The sequence below is a fragment of the Lissotriton helveticus genome, chromosome 4_1, assembly GCF_964261635.1.
Source record: "Lissotriton helveticus chromosome 4_1, aLisHel1.1, whole genome shotgun sequence".
Classification (NCBI taxonomy): domain Eukaryota; kingdom Metazoa; phylum Chordata; class Amphibia; order Caudata; family Salamandridae; genus Lissotriton; species Lissotriton helveticus.
In genome coordinates this window covers 966,171,855-966,190,493 of record NC_136063.1, presented here as the reverse complement: position 1 = coordinate 966,190,493, position 18,639 = coordinate 966,171,855, and the positions used below count along the sequence as shown (strand labels likewise).

Here is an 18,639-nt window from a genome sequence, read left to right as displayed (position 1 = left end):
GTGTGGTGCCCATACCCTTGAAGTTGTTTCATCTAAACCCTCCTCTATAAAAGCTTTTTGAGGAAGAGGAGTTGTGTGACCTTTGTAGGAGGAAGCATTCTGGTCTGAGGGTGTGGTTTTGGACCCTCCCCTGTAAAAGGAGTGACAAAAGGAGCATCTGTTTGAAGGAGACTGGACAGCTTCCATGGACTTTGCCACTTCAGTGTCCGTTTTCATTTTCTCAAGCGCCTGATCTACCTAAGGACCAAAAAGATGTTCTTTGTCAAAGGGGGTATTCAAAATAAATTGCTGGACTTTGGGGTTAAACCCGGATATCCTTAACCAAGCATGTCTTCCGAGTAGGACGCAAGTGTTGACCTCTCTAGCTGCGGTGTCAGCAGCATCTAGAGCACACCTTATTGAAGAAAAGGAAATTAGCTTTCCTTCCTTCACCAAGTCTTGCGCTTTTGCTTTATGTTCATCTGGGAGCAATTGCTCAATGTCATCCCAGTGCGACTGGTCATATCTGGCTGAAAGGCCCTGCGTGTTTGCAATGTGCCAGTAATGGGCAGCTTGAGCAGCTATGCGTTTGCCAGAAGCGTCTATTAGCTTGGATTCTTTATCTGGGGGAGGAGCGTCCCCAAAGGCTTGGGAATTAGCTCACTTACGAGCATTGAACACTACCAGGGAGTTTAGTTGTAACTGGCACTTAATAAACACCGGATCTGTTGGTGAAGGTTTATATTTCTGATCAACTCTAGGGGTCAAGATGCGTGCACGCACAGGATCTTTTCAAATTCCATCAGCGTGTCTCATCATACCTTTAAGCATAGAGAGTGTTTGGCCCGACCTGTGTGTGGATCCTAGTGTCTCAAACAAAAAAATCTTCCTCTAAGGATTCTTTGTGTAGTACTACACATGGTTTCCGCATTCCTGGCAATGAGTTTCTGATAAGATACATGGTCATCAGGTGGAGATGGGTTGGCAGTGTAAAGGTATGGATTGTCTAATGGAGGGTCAATTGTGTAATCCTTCCATGGATTTACTGGTAATTGAATACCCTCCTCATCAATATCGTCCCCGTCCGGCTGAGATAGTGAAGAATCCTGAGGTGTGATGTGCAAAGGATCTAAAGTTGGAGAAGAGGGTGAAAGTGGAGGGATGATAGTGGTGGATGAGAAGGGCTGGTACCAACGTTGTTCTTCTTTAAAAGAATCTTGTAATGACTGTCGCCAATAGGAAGTTTGTGTTTAGAAGGCAGTTTGGTGATAATACGTCCTGTGTCCAGGTTAATATAAAGTCTCTTGTTTTTGGATCCAATTTGGGAGGGATAATGACTAAATTTGGATCCATAAGGACATCTTTCAGTTTCAGCGCAGAAGGTTTTACTGCAAAGATGGAATGACCTTTGGGCGTGGTAGGTTTTGCCTCCGAAGGCTGGTTTATTTACAGCGTGGAGGGTTTCGGCAACGAGCCCGATTTGGGGTTGGAACCAGAGGGCTTCAGTTCCGCAGAGGATTTGGGTCGACTCGGTGCCGAGCCGGAAGACGGGCGTCTGAAACATTGTCTTGATGCTGACCTTGACCAGAAGGCAGAGGTGGTGGCGAAGCATTAGGTTTTTTGTGTGTGGGTTGGCGGGGCAAGGGGTGTTCGGTACTCACGTCACCCTGTCCCTGCCAAACTTGTTGTATGTCTAGGTCTATCACGAGGCCCGATTCCAACTCCAGCCCCGAGAAGTCCTCTTGCTGCCCCTCCACCGCTGATGCATCAATTTATTCTTGCTCTGACTCTTCACTAAAGATATCCAGCATTTACTCGATATTCTGATGCTGCATCTTTTGACGTCGAGCCCAATGACAGAAATGATCTGCAAGCATCGCAGTCTTCTTTACGCTCCGGAGACAAGCACAAGTTACACATCTGGTGTGAGTCGGTGAGCGGATACTTTGTGTGGCACTGAGGACAGAATTTGAACGGAGTCAGTTCGATTGACGAAGATCTGGACCGACGCGGTTAGGCCCGATGGCAACCCACAAAGCTTTCTGATCGAAAATTGAGATTTTGTTGACCGAAACGACACTCCGAGAAGAGGGAAACGCATACGAAATCAATACCTTCGAGGGTAGAGTGGATTACGCACAGAGGGGAACCCAAAGGCTGGTTTTCAACAGGAGTGCAGCAATAAAATGTCCAAACCAGATGGCGGAAAAAAACAATATTACAATGGGGTTGGTGCCCATGCATACCATCACCGAAAGGGAGAGTCCCCTTTCCGTGTGACTGGAAAGCCTTCTTAGAAGAAAAACAATTTGCAAACATCCAGACCCAATACTAGATGGCAGGAGTATACAAAGCATGTGTATCTACAGCACTCATGCCTCGAACACTGTTTTCAATGCTGTACCCCCCCCCCTCCCCCACCACCACCACTTTTTGCCTGGTATTTGATGCAACTTTGACTGAAGTCTACTGGATTCCTGCTAACCAGGTCCCACATGCCAGTGTTCTTTCTCTAAAAACTGTACAATTGTTCCCCTATTGGAAAAGACTTTAGCACCCTTTGTAAGTTCCTAGTAAACAGTACCCCCTGCTACCCAAGGCCTGCGTTACAAAAGAGGGTCCCTAAGGGCAGCAGCACAAATTGTGCCACACTAAGGAAACCCTCACCAAGCACATGCACGTCTGATATCGTAGGCTCTGTGTCCTGGAGCAGACAAAAGTGAAAAGACAATACCTGGGCGTCATGTCCCCTATCACTGCATGTAATATTTGTAAGTTACGCCTACAGCAGGCTTGACAGTCCTAAGGCAGGGTGAATATTACATGCGAGGGCATACCTGCATGAGCAGATATGCCCCGTGCTGGTCAGTCCTATTAATGCCTGTACAAGTGACCAGGGAAGTCATTTTAAAACCAGTCCTGGACATTGGTGAAAACTAGTTACCCAGCTACATGATGGCTTCACTGAAGATAGGGATGTTTGGTATCAAATATCTTGTATTAATTAACCCACACTTATACCAGTGTTGGATTTACCAAGTGCCCCCCGAAAACCTACCAGCCTCTGGTGTACTTGCCGAGTGCTTTCTGTCAGCCTGCCACCCAAGACACTGTTCTGACCTCCTGCCTCTGCTCTGAGGAGACCCAGAACAAAAGCTTGTCCAGAAGAGGATGCAACACCCCCTCCCAAAGGATGACCTGCTGATTACCCTTCCTTGGGCAGCAAGCCTCAAGGGGCTACCACCTTTGAAATGCAACTATGGCTCCCCCTAACAGGAGAGGAAGCCGATCCCTTTGTCCAATGCCCCACTGGCAACTGGACATGCCTGAAAATGAGCTAGTCAGGGAGGTGTTCCACATCCAGGCTAGTACCACCCCTTAGGTGGGCTACTGTGATGTGGACACAATTTCTCAGAAGTAGCCATATTTGTGATGGCATATTTAGGAATTCTGGGCCAGGGTTATACCCACTTCCCACAGGAAGTGGTCATATAGGGGGCGTAGTCACCCCAAGATTGCGTTACACTCCCCCTCACACCTCTAAATTCAGTATTTAGGGGAGGCCCTGGTTCCAGAGCAGCATATCCTGACAAACTAAGAAGAAGAGAGAGTACAGAAGAGCGGCAAACGCAGAGGCAAGAAGAAGCAGCTGACCTGGTACCAACCCTGCCGGCCTGTCTGCATCCCTCATCGAAAACTGCACCAAAGTCGACTCGTCCTGCAGCTGTTGACTCCAAAACCTGGGAGGACTGCCTGCTGTTGAAAAAGACTCAAGACCTCCCATGAACAGTAGCCCTGTTCTAAAGAAACTCCAAAAGAGAAAACTGAGGCCTCCGGAACTGCCAAAATCCGACACCCGAAGCCACCAATGCACCAGTCGCCTACGGCCCAAGTTGAAGTAGGCCACCGGTGTCAACCAGGTCCTTAACCCTCCAGAGCTCAAGTCCATCAAGGTTTAAACCCTCCTGGCCTTCCCAACATCGCCTGCAGCCTCTGCAGGCAGGCTCCCTCAACCGTGACTGCTCTGGTAAGGAAAAACTTGAAGCCTAAGGACACCCCTACACCTATCGCCACTGGACCTTGGAAAAGAAGACCAAAGGTGTCTTCCAGTCCCAGAGTATCACAAGGCCCGAGTCCACTTGCTGATTCAGCCCGAATGGCCTCCTGGCCAGAGCCAGCAGCCTCTTTCCGCAGTGACCGAGGTCCAGGGAAAAGCAATGGGTTCCCGACCCGGTTTTGCACCCTGCTGCCCCCGTTCAACTGATGGTGCACTGCTGGTGCTGCCTCGGACCTTGCCCACCACTCACTTTAACTCCTGAAGATTGGTCTTGTAAGTCACTGTACTATAGCTGTTTACAGAACGTGTTCTTTCTGTAAGATAACACTGCAGAACTCATAAATTGCACTGTGTCCACTTTTTAAAGTGAAAAGACTTTACATTACACTTACCGGAACGATTTTTCTCAGATGCCTAAACATATATAAATTACTTGCTATTTGTATAAATTGGTGTGGATCTCCTTCTAGAGTTGTGTGCGTCATTTATTGATCATGGTGTGTATTTGCAAATGTCTTAATGTCTTACACTCCTCTATGTTGAGCTTCTCAACCCCACTACCCCTTAATTAGGGGTGGGCGTAGTTCTCGAAGTAGCTCTACGCGTAGCTACGCAAAGTGCACTTCGTGAGCTACGCGTAGCACTACGCGAACTGCATAGTAGCATGTTCGCACTGTGCAAGATGTCGTTTTCAATGATTGCAAGCATCCAGCGCTGTGCAATCATTGAAAACAGCACTATGCAATCATTGAAAACGCCATCTTGCACAGTGCGAGCTGTACTTTTCTGCCGCTCGAGTAGATTTTTACTAGAGCTGCAGCTTTCTCAACGCGGACTGGTAGTTTCTCATCGTGAGCATGCACGACCACTCGCAATGAGAAACCGGACACCCCCCGCGTTGAGAATCTCGCCAGGAGGTTTATTTTCCATGCTCGCGATCGGCAACTTGATGTTGCTGATCACGAACAAGGAGAAAGTCTTGCGAGGATGTCATTTTGCTTGCTCGCGGTCGCCAACTTGACGTTGAGGACCACAAGCAAAAAACGTCCGCTGCACTATGCTACGCATGTTTGCACTGTGCTACATGCAGTTTGCGTAGTGCGAAGCTGTGCAAACTTCACAAACTACGCGAGTGTAGCGTAGTGCTTTGCCCGGGGTTACCCTTAATAGAGCAATTTGGGATTGCACAGCAAGCCCCTATCCACTCATAAGGAAACCCCTGGATTCTTGACACAACGAGTCAGCTCCCTACAGATGGGGTCCATGGGGTGTGAAGGGGTAGCAGGCAATAATGTAATTTGGCCCCAGCCATACCCTGGGGCCAAATTATATTATTGGGGTCTAAAAAAGGCTTGGGGAGGGTAGGCTGCATTCCAACCTCACCTTAATAAAAATAAATCAGTCCCGGAGTTGGGGACCCCAAGGCCTCTTCATGCTCTGAGAGGGGGGTTGTGCATAATCCTTCCCTATATTTATAACATGGCTTCGGGGGATGGGGCTTCCGGGGCCTCTTAGGGTTTGGGCCACGCGCCCTCCCCCTTATAATTAAAATATGGCCTCGGTATGGCATTTTCGGCGCCATTTGGCCTTTGGGAGGGGGGTCCTCTTCCCATTGTTGGTGGATAAACCCGTTCAGTAGGGCACTGAAGTAGGTGATTATCAACTGGGCTGCCGATGATCTCTCCATTTTCCTGCCTACTATGTTCACCCGCTGGCTCGATCAGGTCGTGAGTCCATTGATGCTGGCCATGTTGGCCCACTGTGAGTCATGGAGACTAATAGAATCAGCATCTACAGATCCCCAAATGTATGCGGGGCTGTGTGTGGAGTGCCTGTACTTTTACTCCACACTTTGAGTGACGGCCTTCGCGTGACTGGCTTTCTGAAGGCTCTGCTCCAGCACACTACGCAGCACTAGGAGGAACTGGCTCCTTTGCTGTGATGGCAGTAAGGTCGCAAGTAGGAAGTAGGACTCCTTGTTCTTCCTCAAATTCTCCCCCGTAAGTGTCCGCCACCCGTTTCACCGCCATTGCGTTGTACACGGATCAGTCGTTCGGTGGCAGGTCTTTGAAGAGTAGGTGTCCACAGCTCCCTCTTGCAAATCGGCGTAAATGTCCTACCAGTCCTCCGAGGTGTCAGCATTGAACATTTTCTCTGACAGGGGATTTAGTTGAATTTCTCCTCGAATTTGAAGGCCTCTTTCTGCTCTCCTATTACCAGGAGTTCAGGCTCCAACTCTTTGGCTTCGACCAGTGTATCCTTCAGAGGCCGAAACAGAATCTTGGTTCCCCTCAAGCAGTCATTGAACTCCTCCTTCCTTCTGATTAGGGTCTCCAATTTTGGCCTCAGGACTCCTCTTATTTTTGAAGTTGAGTGTTTTTTTCTCAGCATCGACATCAACAATCAGGGATTCCCCTTGCGAGATGACTTCTCCGTCACATGCTCCTGTTCCCCTTTCGGGGCTGAGGTCGGATCAGAGAGTTTGTCTTCAGCTGTATATTTCCAATTAGATTCAAGAGGCTTTCTGTGCCTCTGTTTGGGTTTTGCTGTCTTCGAGCTCAAAGCGGGACTCTTGGTTTTGGAGTCCAACCCCTTCAGCTCTGTCCTGATTTTCTACACTATCTTCTGTCTCAGGTTGTTGCGCATTTCAACGACTGCTTCTTATGTGGTTTTCCCCTTGCTGCATCGACCGCATCAGCATCATAATCTTGTTGCTGCACCATTTCTGTGTTGTCTTTGCTATAGGTCTCCTCTGTCCTAGGAGTCGGTTTCTGGGCCTTTGCCGTTGCATAGTGGTCCACTGCGGTTTTTCTCTCGTTTTGAGGGTTTTAAGTGGGAACTCGGCACAGACGCCGCAGTCCTCTGGTTTGTGTGGTCTCTGAGCCGGGACAAGTTGCACACTCGACAGCTATCCTTCTGTGAAAACTGATGGTGACACTTAAGGCAGAACCTGGACAGCGTGTCTTACCTTTATTCTTTGGCCGTGCGGTCGTGGAACCTCGTGGTCTGCTAGGGTTAAAAAAACAACAATAACTTCTGCAGAAAACCTGTGACCTTCTTCAGTGACTTTTGTTGTTCTTCGGTGCCCGACTGTTTTTACAGTCAGTTCAGGTTCTTCTTTGGTGTTCCTCGGACAAAAAAAATATTTTGCTGCCTGTCCGAAATCTCCCTCCACTGTGCCCAGACCCAATGGCAGAAAAGAACAAGTTACTTACCTTCGGTAACGCTTTTTCTGGTGGATACTGCATCTGCCTGTAGATTCCTCACCTTGTGAATATCCCCCTGAGTCAGCAACATTTGGAAATTCTTTTGTAGCACTGCACTACAGGTTAAATAAGCAGCAAACAAAGGGCATGTGAGCACTGCTTGGAGAGCTGTGGTAGTCTCTAAACAATGAGACTAAAAAGAACAGAGAAACAAACTAAATGGTGCCCGCAAAAGGAGAAAACTGAAAGCTAAAAAAAGTGTAGTTCCAGCATCTCTGGTATTGAAACACACTCCTTTTAAGGTGGAGGTGCAGATGGGATCAGACAAATGCTGCCCTTCATAGGGCAAGAGAGACAATTGCTTAAGTGGCCAAACCACTGTCCCATGATGTAACGGTTGTCAGCAGAGTACAAATAACACTAATAAGATCAATGGCAGAAAAGGGCTGACCCAAAGCTCCTCTGTTTATATGTATGCATGCATTTTTAACTATTTGTTTGAATACAATATCCTGGGCGAAAAAACTCAGCCGGTAAGGCCATCTGAAAGAATTTCTCGCAAGAATTATTACTGTGCAAATCTTCTGCTCCTGCGGTGTTGCCAAAGGTTCAGTCAACAACAAAATTTGTGCCTTCAAAGGTTAACACATGAGATTCAATGTATCAAAATATACATCTGTAGGACTTACCAAGGCACCCTTAAAGAGCTAATGGTTTTAACACATGCATTTCAAAATACATAAGTCTACTGCAATTGCTGTAACTTTACATGATAAAAGATCAGACCTATGGCATCTGAAATAACGTTTCCTAATGTATTAATTAGGCTTATTGCTTTAGCACTGACTTATAACCGATTAAAACCACTATATTGAGCATAAGCTATCACACAAGCCATTCTATAATAAAATTACAAGTATGGTTACAGTTGTAACAATATAAGCTCTCTCCTAAAATGGCCTAACAAGAATAATCACACAATAAATCGTCTACACCCATGATTTCCCTGTGCCTACTACCATAATTACCTCTTGAATATTAATGAGGTAGGTCACAATTTGCAACCCCCTAGGAATCGCTAAAGTCACAGGGGTGGTGGCCTGCTGGGGTCAGCAGACCACCATGTCCGTGATTGCTTGTAAATACAGCAACATTGTTTTTCTTTTTAAATGCAGCCTGTTTTCCTTCAAGGGACAACCCCCACCCCCACCACTACACAGGCTTGGCTCTGGAGCATGACCTATTGCAACTTAATGAGAGAGTTTTACTCCACACTGCAACCTTCCATTGCATGACCCAAGGATTTCTGGGAAACCCTTCCAGCGTAATTACTATCTTTAGGTGCAGGCTTCCCTTCGCCATCCCATCTTCCACCCAGTGACGCGCGCTCCCAGTGCCATAACAACCAACTGTCAGAGCAGTAAGATAAGGTCCCCTGCTCTCTTTGTCCTCTAGGAACGCATTGCAGTTGACCCCCTGTACAGGAGCTGATGCAGGCTTCCCCTTTTATGCGGATATACAATACTGTCCTTAACTGCAAACACGTCCAGTTGTATTTATATGTAACACATGTAAAAATCCCGGTCTTTCCTTCCGCATCCCTTCTCTCCTTCCTACTGTATTCTGTTGTTGAAAATGCTTAAATAAAGATATGATTATTGCTATCATCACCAACCAACTCAGGCTGATAAAATGGGATAGTGGCCACCCTCACTATGATTGTGGGTACACTTTGGAGTACTCCATTTCAAAACAGCTATGATCTGTTGTCAAACAGTTCTTGTGGAAAGTAGGAACTTTACATGTGTGACTGCTGCAGGCTTTTAAAGGTTACAAAATACATACACGGTAGGCGAGGAAAAAAATAGCCAGACATGGTAGCAAAGCAAGCAAGTGGTATTCCAAATCAGACACTACATGGAAAACTGATAATCAGGGGATCTCCCTTGTGGAACAAGAAAAATAGCCAAGCCCGACTACATTTCACTCTCTCAGGCACAAAACAATTAAAACTAACTGTTCCAAGATCCTAACAATGGGTGCTACTTAAAAGAGGATCCTGTGTCGATAGAGTTTAGTTATACTCGAAGCAGTTTTAAACTATGTACCAGTTACACTTGTATTGAAAAACGTACAATATAAGCCTTCCGGTGTTCAAAGCTGTTCAGATGTTCTATCAAAGGTTCCAGGTCACAATGATGTTCACAAAGTTCACAGAAGAAGCGTGGATCTTTGGAGTCGGGGACACAGTTTTCTATTACATGCTGTATTCCTATTGAAACAAAAAGCAAGAAAATTAGCAAGACTGAAACCATAAATCACACCAAATAGGATTAATGATGCAAAAGGTACAATGATTGCCTACAATTGTGTCCTCAGTCAGCAAGCAACAGAGTGCGCGGATTAGCACGGATATCTACTCCGATTTGACAGGTGTATTTTTCATCATACTCGTGCATTGTAACTACGTGAGACAATATCTATACTGATACATGTGCAATTCTGAAATAAAAACACCGATACCACAGATGAGGAACTATCGTCAGCAACTGACACTCTTTCATTAGGGAAAGCTCCAAAACCAGATGGTCTAACAAACGTTTTATAAAATATTTAGAGTCACTCTTCTGCATCATTTGCTAAACCTATTCTCCCATTTCTGTTTCTCTGGGACAGCATTTGGTTCTTGTACAGGCATGTCTTTAGTATCACTATTGAAGGAGTAATAAGGCTTTTGAGGACAGTCTAGTTACAGGCCCATGTCTCTTCTTAAAAAGGAATGTAGTATTTCCGCTGAGATTCCTGCTCACAGATAGTCCCCAATATTAACATATATCAAAATAACAGACTTCATGAAAGGGAGCTTGTCGACTGACAACACCAGATTTTTTTCCAACACATTTTAAAATAACCCAATAAACCTTGGTCTTTAGCACCTGCAATTACACTGGATGCCCAAAAGGTATTTTATGGAGTGCCATGGCCATTCCTACCAGCTATGCTGCAAAAGTCCAATATAGGTGACACCTTTAGTGCAGTCACCGAACTGTTAATTATTAAAACCTAATATTAACACTAAGTTTTTCAGACTTTTTCCTGTTAAGACAGGGTACCAGATAGGGCTGCTCACAGTCCCGCCTCTTGTTCGTTACACAATTGGACCATTTTAAGAGCATCCAACAAAAATTATAGTATAAATCATTATTACAAAATTGCTACATATTCTTAATATGCAATAATTTGCCAAAAATGTAGAATCGTCTTTTCAGAAAAAAAATATTTGACTACTTCTTGGCAACAGAAGATCAGATGAACAAATCAATATTTATACATTTCAGTATACACTGTACAAGGGAGATGGTCAATAATGCTGGTTTGGGATGTGACTGCAAGAAGTTCGCAAAGCTATACAGACATGGGTCACGGCACAACACCAGGCCTAATGGTCTACCTGCGGAGTTTATGCAAGGTTTGCACACAAGTTGGCGCCAGAGCTGGTGAAGCTGGACGCTGAATCCTTACGACTAGGCGGACTCCCTGCAGCCACCCAGAGTGCGCTTGTGATCCCACTCCCCAAGACTTCAGCGGTGGGAACTCAGGTGAGAGACTACAGACCACTCTCCATGCTCAACATGGACTTTAAGATTCTCAGCAAGATCCTAGCACGTAGACTACTCCCACATATGAAATTCCTTATTCACCGAGATCAAAACAGGTTTATCCCGTACAGCAATACCTCTTATAACCTACGTAGACTTTACTCCATACTATATCATCCTGAGGCAAGTACCATGGCACAGGCAGTGGTCCTTTCAATCGACCTAGAAAAGGCCTTTGATACAGTAGGTTGGGACTACTTGTTTGAAACCATGAGATACATGGGCCTTGGGGAGAATAGGGTGAAACGTCTTCATACTAGTCCAAAGGTAAGGGTTAAAACAGGTAACACGATCTACACAGTATGAGATATCACGAGGTACCATACAGGGGTGACCTCCCTCGCCTCTCCTATTTGCAGTAGCAATCAAATCGTTGGCTGCGTTATTTCGCCAGGGAGGCAAGGGAATGGCATTTAGGGTAGACGGTCGGATATATATAATTTATTTGCAAGTAGATGACCTCCTGGTTTATCTAAGGGATGCCGTGGTGGGCTCTGAAACAGCCTGACTGCTCTTGGAACACTTTGGATTGCTATCAGGTCTAAAAGTAAACAAGTCCAAAACGTACCTACTCCCTATGGAGGGGCCTCTGCCCAGACTCATGACCCTGCTGGTTAACCTTAATTGGAACCCACTCTTATTTAAATACCTAGGCATGCACATTTTCATTCTGTAGATGACCTAAGAGGGGAACCTAGACAGGGCACTCCGGTCCCACCGGTCATGTGTACAGTTCTGGTGTACTCTGCAGCTACCTATCATGGCCAGGATCTCACTGACCAAAATGGTCATGCTACCCAGTCCTTTATATTTTTTAGCCAACTTACCAGCCCTGATGCCCACGGGGTGGTTTCGACAGCTATACTCCCTGATGCGCAACCTTAGGCAGAAGGTGACCCAGGGGTGCCGAATTTTGAGCTGTTTCTCCTGGCCGCCCAGTTGTAGTGGCTTGAAGGAGTGAATGTAGATGGAACTTTCCTGCTGGAGCATGAAGCACACCCCAGTCGCTTGCATGCCAAACTGTTAGACCCCAAGAGCATAGTCCCGTACCAATGAACATTGCAAGCCACGGCCCTACAGAGCTGGAGGCGTTGCCTGGCCAAACTGCCTGTGTCCCCGAAATATACTCCACTGTTGCCAATAATTGGCTAACTACATGGAGACCCAAAACCAATGAGTATTTAAGGTACTGATTTATGCAAAATTGTTTTATAGGTGTTTTTTCTTTCTTTTTTTGTCCATGTCCTGATGAGGCCCAAGTCAATGGGCCCAAACGCATCAACCCGAAAAAGTGGAGAAGTCTAACGGATTCAAAGCTATATGGATACATTTACAAACACACACTTCATGGCTGAGTGGAGGTGGAAGTATCCCTCATTATGTGTGTGGAATGGACATTCTCCCCACAGATTGCATGTATATTTGTGTTGTTTGGCAACCGGGTTTAGAATGTATGGGTAGGAAGGAATCATGAACGAGTTTTGATTGTGTCCTTTTATGTTTGATGTTTTTGGTTTTGTGAAATACTGAGAAAGAAAATATAAAATTTGATGTATGATACAACTGGGGAAGACTCGGTGAGTGTCTGAATTATTTAGAGAATTTGCCGGGGGACTAGGTTCCTACCTGTAGGAACAAATGTATATTTTCCTACAGGTAATTAGTTTGATTGATTCTCGCACATTCTTTTGCTTATTGCTTCTGTATACTTTTGCCCAGATGTGTTGAGGTAATTAGTGCAAACCCCTGGGTTTTGTAGATCTGCAGACTGCAATGGCAGGCCTGCTGTCAATAGTTTATTTGGGTCGCTCAGGGTGGCATAAACAGAGCTGCAAGCCCTGGGGACCCCTTTATAACTCATGCCCTGGGTATCACGGATACCATATACTAGGGACTTATAAGGTGGGTGAAGTCCTTGTCAATTAGGATTGACAACTTACACAACAGTTTTAGGGAAAGAGAACTGGTGCTGGAGCCTAGGGTGCAAGCTCCGGTTCCTTATTAGAGTTCTAAACATTAGCATTACAGCAAAAAAAAGGGGGGGGGGGGGGTTGTAAAAAAAAAAAGAGCACTTTCCTACACAAAAAGAATATCAGACCAGAGAAGGGTTAGTTTCTATACTGTAACTCCAGTTCTCTCGTAGGGGAATCTCCATTGACAGTCATAAGCGTTTGAATAGTTCCACCCATGCGCGGGGATCCCAGAACATTTCTTCACTGAATATCTTTTAGTGGAGACGTTCTCCTATTTTAGGAAGGCCTGCAGAAATACTGAACAGAATGTGCAGCCTAGAAAGCAGGCTACATTGGAGAAATACTTCAGATTGCATTTACAAAGGGTGAAAATACCCAGAGTAGGAATAATTCTGAAGTGAAAATTTCATAAACGGCTGAAATCTCTTCCACAAACCCTTTTTTTGTACAGATAGAAAATGAAGAATAGGACAGTGTAGCCCCTTTGGTTGCCAACAGGGTGTACCCCTGTAAGGACTCAGGTGGCAGTTGACTTAGTTCTTTTTGAAGGATATAGGTCAGTGATAGGAAAAAATCCCCTCAAAAACATCCTTTGCTCTATCCACCGGGGAGGCGGGTTGGTTGCTTATGACTTCAATGGAGATTCCCCTAAAAGAGAACTTCTATCGTAGGGGATGTAGATTGGTAGTCATAAGTGTTTGAATAGAATAGCAAGCCCATCTCCACAAAGAGGGGTGGAAAACAGAGGAAAGACAATGGGTTTGAATTAAGCAAATACATTTCTGAAGGAGGCTTGTCCTACTGGAGCGTCTGCTTAGGTTTCCGAATCCAACCAGTAATACTTGGTAAATGTGTGAATAGACCTCCATGCAGCCACTTTGATGAGAAATATCCCTATACCGGAGATCCGCAAAGTGAAAGTAGCTGCTTTGTCACTGGTAGAGTGGGCCTTAGGTGTAGCTAATAAGGACATGTTGGCTTTTTGATAGCATAAGAGAATGCAAGACACTATCCATCGAGAGATGAATTGCTTGGAAGTGGCTAAACCTGTACTGACCGGTAAATAATTTATAAACAACTGGTCCGATCTATGTATGTCACAAGTCTTATCTAGATAGAATTTTAAGACACGCCTCACATCCAGGGAATTAAAAGTTCTTTCAGCCAGAGTTGAGAGGTGCTGAAAGAAAGTTGGTAATGAAATTGTTTGATTGACATGAAAGTCAAAGACTACTTTGGGAAGGATTTAAGGTGGGGCTCATAACTACTTTCGTAGAGTGGAAGACAGTGTGAGGCTTATCAGAGCAGAACACCTGAATTTCACTAATCCTACGAACAGATGCGGTAGGGACGCCTTTATGAATAGGTTCAAAAGGGGCCTGCATAAGATGCAACATTATTATATTTAATTCCCATGGAGGTGAATGACGCCTAATAGGAGGGAAAACCTTTCTTAGCCATCTAAGAAAGTCCTTAATTAGTAGCATCTACATTCTTGGAGGGACACCAGATGCAAAATCTATTCCACTTGAAGGCATATGCTGAGTGGGCGAAAGGCCTAGCCTCCTTAATGATGTCTATGCAGTCTTGTGGCAAATTCAGGTGACCATAGTGCACTAGATCAGGAGCCATGCTGTCAAATTCAAAGATGAGACATTGGGGTGCACCATCTGGCCTTCGCACACCGTTAGCAGATCTGAGTAGCATGGCAGTTTCAGATGTGGATGCTGTGACCAGTGAAGAAGGTCCGTGAGCCAGCATTGACAAAACCATTCCAGGGCTATTTGGATAAGTCTGGTCTCTCGAGTGGGACAGCTTAAGGAGGGCTGTCTAGGCATTTTTTGTTTCTTGCGGTGGTGAAAAGGTCAATGTGCAGATAGCTCCACATCCCAAAGAGGTATTTCATGTCGTCGTCGTGAAGGACCTATTTGTGATTTTCCTCCAGAACCCTGCTGACAATGATTGCTTGCACATTTTGCACATCTGGGAGGTGGGTTGCCGTGATCTGCAGGTTTCTGGCTAGGAACCATTTCCAAATTGCCTGGGCTTCGCGGGACAAATGTCTGGACCTTGCCCAGCCCCCGCTTGTTGAGGTAATATATGGTGGTTGTGTTGTCCGTTTGAACAAGCAGGGAGTTGGTCTTGAAAGATGGGTGAAATGCTTACAGAGCCAGGTAGACTGCTCGAAGCTCGAGGAGACTGATGTGATATGACATTTTCTTCGGAGACCATGTGCCTTGTATGTGGAGATGATCCATGTGAGCACCCCACCCCAGTAACTAATTATTTGTAACTATTGTATGTGAGGGAGCTTGTTGGTGAAAAGGCATCCCTTGAAGGAGATTGGTCGATTATCACAATCATGCCTGAGATTGCTTCACATGAAGGAGAATGATCTTGTCTTTGCAGTTGCCCATCGCTTGTTCCCACTGATCCTCAAGACACTCCTGAAGAGGGCGCATGTGGGAGGCACGCATTCAGAGTGAGGAAAATACATGAGGCCATGGAGCCGAGAAGGGAGGACACTGCTCTCACCATGGGATACAATGCTTTCATTAGAGTGCGAAATTTGTGGCAGATTGATAAAAATCTCTCCTCGAATTACACACTTTTGCTTGTTGTGGGTCGTTGGTGGCCCCTAATTATTGCATAGTCTGAACCGATGTGGAGATTGAATTAGTGTGGTTGATGTGAAGACCCAACTGTTGAAGGACATCCCCTGTACAGTTGAAATGTTCCTGAGAAACTGACGCCTTGATTAACCAATTGTCTAGATCGGGATAGACAAAGATTCTGTGCCTCCTGAGATAGGCAGCCAATTCTGCCAGCACTTCGAGAAGGTTCTGAGAGCTGACTTGAGGCCGAAAAGAAGGACCTGGTATTGCTAATGGTCTTTCCAACAAGAAACCTCCGGAACGTACAATGTTTCTAGGCGATGGGCACATGAAAATATGCATCCTGAAGGCCTGTGGAGCACAGCCAATCCCCCCTTGTGTAGTTTGGGATAGATTTGATGTAAAATCAGCATCTGAAACTTCTCTCGCCGAATCCATTAGTTGGATATTTTTAGGTGGAGAATGGTACGGAATTCGTCTTTGTCTTTTTTTCTTCACCGGAAAGTATCTGGAGCAGATGCCTGTGCCCAGTTGTTAGTGGGGAACGACCTCCACTGCACGCTTCTGTAGTAAGATGTTAACTTCTTGATGCGTATGCAGATGATGTTTGGATGGTTTTGGGGGAATGGTTAGAGGTCTGGTGAATCAGAGCATAACCATTTTGAACAATATTCAGAACCCAGACGAATTCTGTGATTTTTTTGACATTCTGCCAGAAATAAGTGATGAAACCTGAAATGGAGACCCTTAAAGCTGTTGGCCTGAAAAGACGTACAACTGCTGCTGTGTGTTGATGGCTCTCCTCGCCGTCAAAACGCTCCTCAACACCAATCTTGCAGAGCTAGTCGATGGCGCATGTGTACCTTGCCTCGATGTCGATCTGCGTCTCTTCCTCGATGGTGATCCAGTCGGTGCCGTACCTGGTCTCGACGTTGAATCCCTCAACTACCAGGAAGCATGTAGTTTCCTGGCTGGCACTCTTTTTGGACCTTTCAGAGGCAGATGTAAGAGCTCTGGTGAAAGACCGAACCACTCTTCGCTCTGAAGGCCTCACCTTGAGACAGGACATGCAGCCTGCGCCGTTTCTCCGTGCCATGAAGGCAAATTTTCTCTCCGTCCCTCTGGGTACAGCGAGAAAACATCTTGCAGTTTTTGCACTGTTCAGGAACATGTGTAGGTGGAAGGGAGCAAATGCAGACGTTGTGAGGGTCTTATTTGGCCTTCTTTTTAAAACAGGCAGGGTACCTAAACAGAAATGACAATTCTGAAGAAAATGCCTCAAAATTTGGTCAGAAAAAGTGTACAATCTTGAGAGGATGATGAAAGACATTGAGTGGAACAAAGAAAACAACACTTCACTAGTGAATTTTGAAGGAAAAAAAGCCATACAGGCCAAGCTTAATGCTCGGGATTCTGTCACCAGGTGCTGGTAAAAAAAAAAGAACGGAGGCAACTCTCACCTGGTAGGCATGATGGGATAATGGTGGTCTGAGTCCTTAAAGGAGCAGACACCCTTTTAAAATTCACAAAATGGCAGCATATGGGGATACACTGTCCGACTATCCTTCATCTTCTACCTTTCACAAAAAAGGGTTTGTTAAAGAGATTTAAGCTGATTATGACATTTCACATCAAAATTATTCATACTCAGGGGAATTTTCACCCTTTTGTAAATGCAATTTGAAGTATTTCTCCAATGTAGCCTGTTTTGTAGGCTGCACATTCTGTTGTTTAGGTGGTTCTGCAGGCCTTCCTGAAGATAGGCGAACATCAACACTTAAGATATTCTATGAAGAAGTGCTCCGGGATCCCCGCAAATGGGCAGATCTAGTCAAACGATTATGAGTCATGTCAGTGGACGACATATCAGAGCGGACAAGTGAAAGACTAGTTTCTCATCCAGTCAATTACTTTATCTTTCAAGGACTCCTTGTCCTCCCATCCTTTTCCCCAACATTTTGGGAAATTGATCATGTATATAATTCTTTCTTTATGTCGAAAAACGTTTGTCCAAATAAACAAAAATATAAATACATAAATGATTGAATACAAATAATCGCATGATTAGATACTGGCAATAAATGCTACAGGTAAAATGCAGAGAAAACAGTCCCTTTGGAGTCCATTACATCCTGGGCAAGTAAAGAGCCGTTGTTTTGCATGAACTGAATGAGAGGTCTCTAAAGAAAAGGTGTTATTTTAAGTGTCATTCAAAATTCAGAGCAACTGGTTGCTGCCAATACTCCAAGGCAACGTTCCAGGGCTCCAATGAATTGAAAGAGAGGGAATAAAGTACCTGTTTGTTGATGGGAAAATGGGCAAAACATCGTAGGTCCAACAGGAGTGGCCAAGTCCAGCCTGTCAGACGAGGACAGGCTTCCCCTCTTCGGCGGCAGCGTTGTCTTCTTCCTCGGAGGACATCCCCAGCTCGTAGAGTGACGGAGTCGGGGCCTTCCCCTGCAGGGCGGCGTGTGCTACCCTCTGCCTCTCTCTCACACGAAGGGTCTTCGGGGTGAAGGCGGAACAGGCGTTGCAGTCTCCGCTCTCGTGGTCCACCGGTAGGCAAAGGTTGCATACCGGGTGCTGGTCCTTCTGCGCGTACTTGTGGTGGCAGTTACGGCAGAACTTGAACGGCGTGTTGTCCATCCTCTAGCGTCCAGGGCCTCTCTGGTCGCGTGTTCGTCGACGGTCGTCGAAGATCTCGATGGAAAACGCCTTATCCTTGCTTGTTTTTCGTCGGTGAAGTCCCCTGGAGTCTTCAGGTGACTTCTCCTCGTCTTTTCTGTATTTTCCTTCTTCTTTCTCCAAAAATGTCTGGAGCCCAAACGGGAACGATCCAGACCCGACCGCGGAAAAAAAGAATCTGAAGATGGCGCCCAAGAGTGGGAGCTTCCGCAGGAAGCATGCCGACGTCACCGGAAATACACCCAAGGGGGTGTGACGCCGACGCCCACCTGGGCTAAGAAAAAAAAAAAAAAAAACAAAGAAAAGACTACGAATCCGGACCCAACCACAAGACCGCGGAATAATGCACAGCATAGTGAATCCAGAAAGATTCACGCTGCAAAAGTACCTGTTTGTTGATGGGAAAATGGGCAAAACATCGTAGGTCCAACAGGAGTGGCCAAGTCCAGCCTGTCAGACGAGGAC

The 18,639-nt window shown here is 45.7% G+C and overlaps 1 protein-coding gene across 2 annotated transcripts in view; it reads right to left on the bottom strand.

Moving 5' to 3' along the window:
- Positions 1-18,639, bottom strand: part of LOC144828936 (uncharacterized) — a 410,356-nt gene that overhangs the window by 274,777 nt on the left and 116,940 nt on the right. For both annotated transcript variants that reach the window (XM_078687588.1, XM_078687589.1), the window contains one exon: positions 9,378-9,514. In XM_078687588.1, coding sequence (XP_078543714.1) covers positions 9,378-9,514 — 137 coding nt within the window. The remainder of the gene's footprint in view (positions 1-9,377; positions 9,515-18,639) is intronic.